The following is a 10,641-nucleotide window of genomic DNA, read 5'->3' as shown; positions in this document are numbered from 1 at the left end:
TATCAAAATATTTTTTTATAATTTCTTATAATTACTTTTATCAAAATAATTTTTTGTAATTTTTTTATAATTATAAAAATAATTTAAAAAATATTAAAATAATTTTTTAATTATATTTATAATTATTATTTTATTATTATTTTTATTTTTTAAAAATAATTTCTTATAATTATTTTTATAATTATTTTTACTAAAATGATTTTTTATAATTATTTTTATTTTTTAATTATTTTTTATCAAAATAAATTTTTTTATAATTATTTTTTCTTTTTGTAATTTTGGAAAACTAAAACCAAAATAATATCTCTCTTATAATTTTTTATGATTATTTTTAAAGTAACACCAAGCGGAAGAATATCATTTTGGTGTTAGTTTTTTGAAATTACAAAAAAAATAATTATAAAAAATTATTTTTTAAAAATAAAAATAATAATAAAAATAATTAAAAAAATAATTTTGGTGTTATTTTTAGAAATTATTAAAAATAATAATAATAAAAATAATTAAAAAATAAAATTAATTATAAAAAATTATTTTAGTAAAAATAATTATAAAAATTATTTTTAAAAATAAAAATAATAATAAAATAATAATTATAAACATAATTATAAAATTATTTTGGTGTTATTTTTTGAATTATTTTTTATAATTATGAAAATAATTATAAGAAATTATTTTGATAAAAATAATTATAAAAAATTATAAGAGAGAGAATTATTTTGATTTTAGATTTAATTTTCTTGTCATGTGTCAATATTTTACTTGTTGGTCAACCTTATGCCATCTTTAACCACCAAAACCCATGCCACCATAGAACTTCCCAATTTATAAATGTACAACGTTACTCACTTTATGAGCTAATATTTAGAATCGGTAGACCTATTCAATTTTAATTCTAATAAATATCATATATATTATATGCCAATATTCATTTCACCATCTTTAGACTGTTTATTTGATATATATTAATGAAGCTCTTTGAAGCTCCCTTAACATTTTTCAAGTCTGTGTGTAGATTATCACGATAATATCTGCCACATCCACTTTCATTGTGATGTTTTTGTCTTTTGTCTGGTATTATGTCTCAATTTTGGATGATGATTGAACTTTGGTCATATAATCCTTGGTATCCTTTTTCAAAAAGCTGGTTACTTTAATTATATATATATATATATTGGGTTCTATTCTTAAATTTTGTTAGATGCATGTTACATAAATATCTACTTCTAAATCTTTCTGTTTAATTTTCGTTCTGCACTACTGACATTGTTTTGAGATTCACTAATGTTAGGAACCAAGATGATTTTGGCAAAAAATCAGCCAAATATCTTTGAGTGAATCAAAAATTTCTATATGGATGGTGCTTACACTAGGTATTAGGATGTTTCTTTTCTTTATAAATTGGATGGTTCTGAATCTATTTTTTGATTTATCATGTTTTAGGCATTTGGAGAGGAAACGAGGATGAAGAGACGGAAGCTAATTGAATCAGTCTCCGTGATTCACATTGTAATGATGCTGAACGTATCTCCTTCTAATTTAAATGTGGTGAAACATTTAATAACCAATATTTTAAATTATAAATAAATAAAATTAATTATTATATTTATAATTAATTAAGTTGTTCCATTTTTAACTGATTTAGAATTAGTTCATATACTTCTCCTTTAAAATTTTAATTAGTTGTCCAGTTTTGTGGCAGCAATTATTTACGCAACTTTCTTTTTTTTTTTTTTGAAACAAAGGAAGCTCAACACATGAGAGTGGAGCATAAACAGACAGAAACATAAGAAAAACTAAAAAAACAAAGGTAACAATCCTATGTCATCTCCGGCATTGCCATCAACAACCAGTAGGATCAATACCAGTCCACTCCTTATAACTCAAAAACGACCTGTTTTAAATGACACCAACATTAACCTCCTGATTGTTGAAGATCCGGTTATTGCGTTCTAACCAGACGTTCCAAATTACTGCAAAAAAACCAGCCAGCCACCTCTTGTGCTCCTCTTTTCTATTTGTCGTTCCATTCCAACTCTCAAACAAGCCTTTAATGTTTCCTGGGACAGCCCAATCTCTGTGAAAACATCTCAACCAGACGCACCACACCTGCCAAGTAAACTCACAGAATACAAACAAATGATGAACACACTCAATTTCTTTTTTACACAAGACACAGATATTATCATGCTGTTGAAGTATGCCTAATCTACTCAACCTTTCTTTAGTATTCACTCTTCCCACTAAAACGAACCAACCAAACAGCTCTACTCTAGTCGGAACCAATCCTTTCCAGATCGCACTTGTGAAGCTATAGCTCGTAATCTCCTCCGAAAGATTCTCAGATTGCAACACCTGCAAGAAGGAGTTAGTAGAAAAAATACCTTTATTATCAAATTTCCAAACAAGATTATCCTCTCTGTCAGCTGATAGTTTCACTGGTCTTAACCTCTCATGTAGTTGGTGCACTAGTTCCAATTCCCATTGAAACAACTCTCGCCTCCAATGGAAATTCCAAATCCACTCTAACCCATCCCAAAACCCACAATCCCCTATCACAGATCCTTGTTGGTTTGAAACAGAGAAGAACCTTGGAAAACTCGCTTTTAGAGGACCACCATGAACCCAGTTATCTTCCCAGAAACGTGTTCTACACCCATTTCCAACTTCCATTATTAGCCCACTCATAATTTTTTCTTTTACCCGCTGATCCTTTATATTCAACTGACAGATGTCTTTCCAGGGGCCACCCTTTACCGGTAGAGTCTGACTAGAAAGCATAACCTGAGGATTCAAATTGTTACAGGAGCATACAATCTTCTTCCATAACGGACAATCTTCCTTAGAAAACCGCCACCACCACTTAAACAGCAATGTTGTGTTCCTGAGCACTGCATCCCCAACCCCCAGCCCTCCAGCCTTCTTAGGCGCCTGAACCATTTCCCACTTGACCAAAGGTATACCGTTGTTGCCATCCTCCTTACACCACAGGAATCTCCTCTGTAAGGCAATCAACTTGTCGGCGACCGCCTTCGGCATCTTGTACAAGCTAAGGTAGTAAATCGGCAGGCTATTCAACACCGATTTAATAAGAACTAGCTTGCCTGCTTTATTTAGAATCTTCGCTTTCCATAAGCTGAGTTTCGCTTCCACCTTATCTATGATCGGTTTCCACGTCTTCACCAAACGCGGGTTCGCTCCTAGAGGAATCCCGAGATACCTCATAGGTAAAACAGCTTGCTTGCATTCTAGAAGGCCACACACATGCTCCACCCACTCCTGCTCACAATTAACTGAGATGAGATTCGACTTATCAAAATTAATGCTCAGACCCGACATCAGCTCGAAACACCGCAGCAACCTCTTATAATTCACAATTGTCTCTGTCTCCGGAGGGCAAAATAGGATAGTGTCATCCGCAAATTGAAGGTGTGATAGTTCAATATGTTCCCTCCCAACCCGTAGCGGAGTAATACGCCCATTCCTTACAGCTTCTCCCAGCATCCTATGCAACACATCCACCACAAGAACAAACAGAAGAGGAGACAAAGGATCTCCTTGACTTAGGCCCCTCTCCATCTTAAAAGGCTTGGATGGAGATCCATTCACTAAGACTGACATAGTTGCCGTACTTACACACTCCTTCACCCAACTCCTCCATCTTTGCCCGAAACCCATCTTCTGTAGTACAACATCCATAAAGCTCCATCTAACTCTATCATATGCTTTCTGAAAATCTAGCTTTATAATTGCCGCTTTCTTTCTATGCGTCTTGAGCCACTGCACCGTCTCACAGGCAATAAGGGCGCCATCATGGATCTTTCTGCCCTTCACAAAAGCAGTCTGCGTCTCTCCGACCAATTCAGGCATAACTGTTCTCAACCTCCTCACCATAACCTTAGAAATCACCTTATAGACACACCCAACCATACTAATCGGCCTAAAGTCCTTAATTTCATTCGCACCCACAAATTTCGGAGCTAGTGTAACCCACGTGACATTCGCATCAGTTGGTAGTTTCGCACTTTGGAAGAACCCCAAGACCGCCGCAGTGAACTCCTGACCAATCTCTTCCCAACATTGTTTGATAAAGTTCATATTGTACCCATCACTCCCTGGGGCTTTAGAAGAGTCACAATCCAAAACTGCATCCCTAATCTCCTCTACCGATGGCATTACTTCCAAGGCCTCCGCCTCAGCTCCATTAATCCGTCTCACCAAACCCTCCCGAAACCCAATCCTCGGTGCATATTCTTATCTGTACAAATCCTTATAAAATCCTATAATTGCAGCCTTTACCCTAGCCTGATTTCGTACAATCCGCCCATGAATCCTTAGAACATCAATCCTGTTATTCCTGCTTCTTGCCGAGGCAATGTTATGGAAGAATCGAGTATTTCTATCCATGTTTCTAGCATGCTGCGACCTAGACATCTGCTTCCAATGAAGTTCTTTCCGAACATACCATTTCTCACAAAAGCTTACCAGCGCCTTCCTTCTAGCTTCCGTCGTTCCATCATAAGTGCCGTTACTCACCTGGTTATCCACCTTCTTAATCTCCTCCTCCAGCAGCAGTAATCTCCTATTCATGTCCCCAAAGTTGTCCCTGTGCCATTTTCGCAAAGGAATCGTCAAGGCCTTCAACTTGCTAGTAAAATGCGCATCCCCCAGGTTTCTCCATTCATCTCTAACCAACCTCAGGAAACCCTCATGCGTGAACCAGGAGTCCAGGCTTCGAAATGGGCGGGGGCCCCTGCTAACTCTTGAGGCTTCCACAATTAACGGGCAGTGATCTGACAACCCTCTTGGTCCACCTTTAATTCGAATGTCAGGAAACTGCTCAATCCACTCAATATTGAGCAGGACCCTATCTATTCTACTGCAAGAACGACCTCTGAACCACGTGAATTTTCTGTCATTAAGAGGTAAGTCCACCAATTGCATATCATGAACCCAATCCCTAAACTCTTCCGATGACGCCGGTGGATTAGTCGCCCCTTTGCGTTCTTCACTATGCAAAATCTCATTAAAGTCCCCAAACAAGCAGAACGGGACCTGACACAGCCCCACAATATAGCTCAGCTCCTCCCAAACCACCCTCTTTTCCTCCCTCCCAAACGCCCCGTACACCAAACAAAACGCACAATTAAAATTGCTTTTCATCAACACGCCTTCAACACACAGCCATCTCTCACCTTTATAACAATTTCTAGATTTAAATATCGCCTCGTCCCACATTAAAAGCAACCCTCCCGAGGCTCCTCTAGACTCCACATACTCCCATCTCACAGTACTATAACCCCAAATTCGAATAACATCAAGTTTTGAGATTGCCTCCCTTTTTGTTTCAATCAAGCCTAACATATTAAGATTATAATTCCTCTTCAAGGATTTCACCATACTCAATTTACCATCCCCCCTCAACCCCCGAATATTCCAACAGCTAAAAATCATTTAAACAAATTTTTACTCACCTTACTGTGATTTTTAGGCTGACTCCTTCGAACTTTTTCTTTATGTTTGGCCATCTTCTTCCTCGCTGCTAATTTTTCATTTTGAGCTTGTAAAATTGCCATAATATCCTCTTCTTCATCATGTAGGACCGCACCCGATTCCACCGCCAAAGCCCAAGTGGCCTCATTCTCCTTCATCTGTTCTTCTTTTGTTGGTCTGTCACCATCTATCCCAAGCTCAACTTCCATCTCCGATACCGTATCTGCATTCTCCCTTCTCCTGCTTCCTTTCATGGCTCTTCGATGTACCTCTGTAACGCCCATATTGACTTGGTCTAAAACGCTGTCCTTCCCATCTATGTGTGCCATGTCCTTTGAACATTTATCTCTCCTATCACAACCGTTCCTAACGCCTTCCCTTCCCACCAGGTCCTGCGGCCTTCCTGCCTCACCGAGTCCGAGCTCCCCTCTTATCTGAGACACCCTCCAATCACCCTCTCCACTGACCCTACTCCCATTACCTTCCTCTCCCAGATCTGGCTGCTGTTCTATATTATCTCCTCCACAAGGATCCTGTTCGGTGGATTCTTTGCTCACCGACGCCCCTTCACCGAGGCCGAGGAGGTTCGGACGTCCGCCCCTGCCTTGTACAGTCTCGCCAGCATCCCGCATGGCTTCCTTACCGAGGTCATGAGCAGCCGTTGAAACCCCAGCGCTCGCCGTGGCCGTTTTGCGTGTGGCTGTCTCAATCAGCGACCCGGTAACCCGTCGGATCCTTTCCCAGCCCGGTTCAGCAGAAACCCAGCCCATACGCTCCACCAGCCTATCCCCCTCTCCTCGTGGCCCAACCTCCTTTTCTTTGGAACAAGTCTCCTTTTCTTTGGAACATGGGCCATGCGCACACAAACCCAATCCAACACCCTCAGCTAAGCAACACTTACACAGGCTATGACAATTTGAGCCCAATATTTTATTGCCACAATAACTCAAATCCTTATTTAGCCCCACCCTTTGAATCTTGTCAAATACCTGCGTAACAGTTCTTTCCGTTTCTGACCCCTCTCCCTCATTTAAACCAAATTCCGAAAAACCCGCCCTTCCATTAACCTCCGAATCACTAACAGAATCCACCCTGAGATTCCTCGATTTCAAAAAAGAATAATCGAAATTGAAATCATTCAAAAAGTCATCCTGAATGACCATTCTGCCCTTCTCTTCATCGGTGGTCCTTGAGCCTAATTCCATTAGGTCCGCCGCCGGATCCCACAGCATTGCTTCTCCCGACATGCCACGGCTACACGAACCAGAATTTCCGATCATAAAACCGTCTTCTCGTCCTCCCCCCACTAGGCGTTCACCACATTTCTCCATGCCAACCTCATTCACAAAGACATGAAATTCCCGTTTACCAACAATGACATAAGTCCAATCTCTAATGACGTCAAAAACAGACGTCTCAACTTGAACTCGCCCAGCCGTAAAGGAAGACCCTGCTTCTGTCGTTACGTCGCAGCTGATCACCTCGCCCCATTGTCGACCTAAAGTTTTAAAAGTTTCTGGAGACCAAGCATGCAGTGGAACTCCATAGCACTCCAACCAAACTTTCCGAGTCCCATAACATAAAGATTCATCCCACCTCCAGACCCTATGAACAAATTGCAACAGGCTATCCAATTTGAACGTAAAAGCCTCATCTGCATGCTGGGCTGTATCAAACGTCAGTAAAACTTTTAGCGCCCCTATCTCGCTAACTCCCACAATATGAGGCACATTCTTGCAAACTGATTTTTTCAACGATTGGAGGTCTATGGGTTTCAAAGCGCTTCCTATCAAGCTCCTCGCCAACCACTCCAAATTCTGTTCAACTACTGGCACTTCAATTCTTCTCGTGCTCCCAAGTTTGTCAGAGCCTTGGATACCCCGTTGTACCCCCCCTTCACCGTGAACAATACGCACTTCTGTCCCACCTTGAAGGTCCGTACGTTCGCTTTCATGCTGGACTAGCGGTTTTGCATGTGCCACTTGTTTCCTCTCTTGTGGTTGCCTACGATATTTAGCTTCCAATACGGATACAATCTTCCCTCTTAAGCTCAAGCGATCCATCTCTGCGATAGCCTTCAAAGCACCCCCTTTTGTCGTGTACCGCACAAACGCAAACAGATAAACTCTGCCATGTTTATGCTTCCGAGATAGGTAGATATCGTTGATCCTTCCCGTCCAATTGAACAGGTGATATAGTTCCTTTTTCGAGATATCTTCTGGGAGATTATCCACAAACACAGAAAAAGATTCATTCTCCAAGCGATGGTATTCCTCTCGATTCCAAACCCTAGGATCCTTTGGGCATGGTTGCCAAACCCTAAACTTACCCCGCTCAGTGTTTCCCCCCCTCTCGTTCTCTCGTTCTCTCATTTTCGCTAAACTTTTCAAAAACTACAGCTCTATCTGTCCCATCATAATTTAAAGAAGAATGAGACAGCAATATGTTATTATGTTATTGGCCAAAGGAAAAGCAAGACACTATGATGTGCGGCTCTTATCCTATCAGCATTAAATTTATAAATATTTAGATTATACAAAAAAAAAATTAACTACCAAATAGTTAGTAGTGTTTTGTATATACATAGTATTTTTTATTTATTTATAAAAAAAATACGAAAAAAATAAAGAACACAATTTATTGATAATAACTAATAGGAAGTGATTTTAGGTATAGTTTTTTTCATTTAAATTTGTCTGACTCAAATAATATAGAGTGAGAGATGATGTTTGAGAAGGCGAAGGAAGAGTAGTGATTTGAATGAGACAGAAGGGGAAGGATTTAGAAGGTAATTAATTAGAAACACAAACAGTGGAACTATCACTTCCAATGCATTAGCATCACTATCGCTATCGCTATCACCATCAACATCACTATCACTATCCCTTTTGGTAATAACAAAGTGGGAGAGAGAGACACACGCCTCCCCGTTCTACAGTTCTCCGTGTTCCATATATTAAACATTCACTATCACTTTTTAATTTCTGTGAGTTTTATTTTCTTTCTTTTCTTTCTTTTTCTGCCTCCCTCTCTGAAATGGAAAGAGACTCAGCAATCGTCCACTCACTCTCACTTTTGAGTGTGTAATCTCTCTGTGTATCTTAACAGCCTCACACAGATAGAGAAGAGTAAATGCGCCCAGAACACAAAATCAGAATGCCAAACGGAAAATTAGTGCATGTTTAATTTTTACAAGAATATTCAAATAACATTACTACTTTAGACCAACATTTTGTTTTTATATTATTAAAATTTAAAATTTACTTTTTAGTATTTAGAATTGATAAAATATTTTAACGAAAAATATAAATTTTGTTAAATTACTTTTATATAAATATATGTTTTTAGAACACGTATAATTATTTATTTCAATTATAATTATTAATTTAAATAGTTATTTTCAGACTAGAAGTCATACGATGGACTACAAATAAATAATTTTATATATTCTTCTAAAATATACCATAAATATGACTTATTTTAGAAGTATATATAAAGTAATTTTTTGGTGCGATGTTAGAAATATAATTATTTATAATTTTTTATATATATTTAAATATTTAAAAAAATGGTATCATAACATAATATTAAAATTTTATTTTATAATAGAAAAGTTTTGAATTCAATTTTTAATTTATTGTATTCAAAAGAAAAAATAAAATATCATAAAGTAAATAAAAGGAAAAAAATCTATATAAAATATTGACACAAATAAAAAATGAGACTCTTGTATATTTTCTATTGTTAAATAATTGTGTTCAAGATATATTTTCCATTATATATTGTTAAATCTCACTATTTTTAGTATAAATATATGCAAATAGGAAGTAATAATGTATACCCATGTCCATCTAACGTTTTTTCATATTTTGTTTGATGTATGAATGCAAGAACGGTGTTATATGTGTACGTGTGTTGTGAGAGAGAGGGAGAGAATTGAATCCAAGAGGAAAGTGGTACTGAGATAGTAGTAGTGTAGTGTGTCTTATTGGTGCGCTATTCTATGCATTTGAATGTAAGTTGTTGTATCCTGGCTTTGCTTCACTCTTCCCTCCTTTGCCGGTGCCATGTCTCCTCCATACCCAAACACGCCAAAACTCACCCCATATCAACTTTCCCCTAAGCTTCTAATACTCCCACGTGCACTCCTTCATCTTTCTTTCTCCCACTCTCTAATCAACGCTAAACACAAACAACACCAATATTTATATTTACCATGTTTTTTCATTATTTCAGCCAACAGTCCGTCAATAAAATAGGTAACATTATAGTAAAAGAGAAATGTTAGTTGTCTTTAACTTTTAGTCTTTTTAAAAATTTATTATTATTTAATTAATTTAAATATTCTTTAGAAAAGTTATTTATTTTTTATTTTTTTCATTTAAAAATTAAATAAAGAATAATATTTAAAGAATATCTAATTGCACTAATAATAAAAAAATTGGATAAAAAAGTAAAGATTGTACTCTTTATAATAAAAAAAAAAATAAAGACATCATTGTGAAATGCACACTTCTCTTACAATATAATTACAATTTTTACCAAATATCATTCTTCAATAAAAAAATTCTTAATAAAATATTTAAAGATAACCTTTTTTTAACCAACAAAAGACAAAGATGATAATGAAAGAGAATAAAAAAACAAACAAATTAAAGTTATCTAAATTTTATTACGTATAGTGGTGGTTATTTTAGTAGTCGATGAAAATTGCTGCAAAATAATTTAGCAACAGTTCAAAGTAGTTGTAAAACCCTAAAAACACTGTCGCTGTATATTGTTACTGTAGTAGTATAATTGCAAATCTTTTTTATTTGGGTTAAATACTTCACTCAATAAATAAATTTACCTTTTTAATATAACTCAAAATGTCCGAAATATATTTTAATTTTAGTAGAGTGAATAATAGTAAATTTACCAAAAGTTTTAGATCAAGAACACAAATAAGGAAGCATGTTGATCACCCTGTTTAAGGTTGTTGACTAGCATTGAAATTAAAATATTCTTCTCCACACAAAAATGGTTCTACATGTATCTTTGTGTTAGCTATTGTTCTGAATATCTAGAATAGTATATGAGGCTACTTAAAATATTAATTACTAAAAATTTTCTATACTAAAACTCTAAGAATTCCAAATGAAACAGGCC

General features: G+C 36.4%; 1 protein-coding gene across 1 annotated transcript; it reads right to left on the bottom strand.

Annotated features, from left to right (window-relative positions):
* Positions 1–4,254: 4,254 nt before the first annotated feature.
* LOC112748778 (uncharacterized) lies at positions 4,255–5,364 on the bottom strand. The gene has a single exon (XM_025797020.1). The coding sequence runs from the start codon at positions 5,362–5,364 to the stop codon at positions 4,255–4,257; it is 1,110 nt and encodes a 369-aa protein (XP_025652805.1).
* Between the last annotated feature and the right edge of the window lie 5,277 nt (positions 5,365–10,641).

This window comes from Arachis hypogaea, chromosome 15 (genome assembly GCF_003086295.3).
Source record: "Arachis hypogaea cultivar Tifrunner chromosome 15, arahy.Tifrunner.gnm2.J5K5, whole genome shotgun sequence".
NCBI lineage: Eukaryota > Viridiplantae > Streptophyta > Magnoliopsida > Fabales > Fabaceae > Arachis > Arachis hypogaea.
Note: the sequence above shows the minus strand (reverse complement) of the source record. Positions and strands in the feature narration are given on the sequence as shown.

Excerpts from the sequence above, each read along its gene's own strand:
- LOC112748778 (XM_025797020.1), bottom strand. The coding sequence starts at position 5,364 with ATGTTAGGCTTGATTGAAACAAAAAGGGAGGCAATCTCAAAACTTGAT.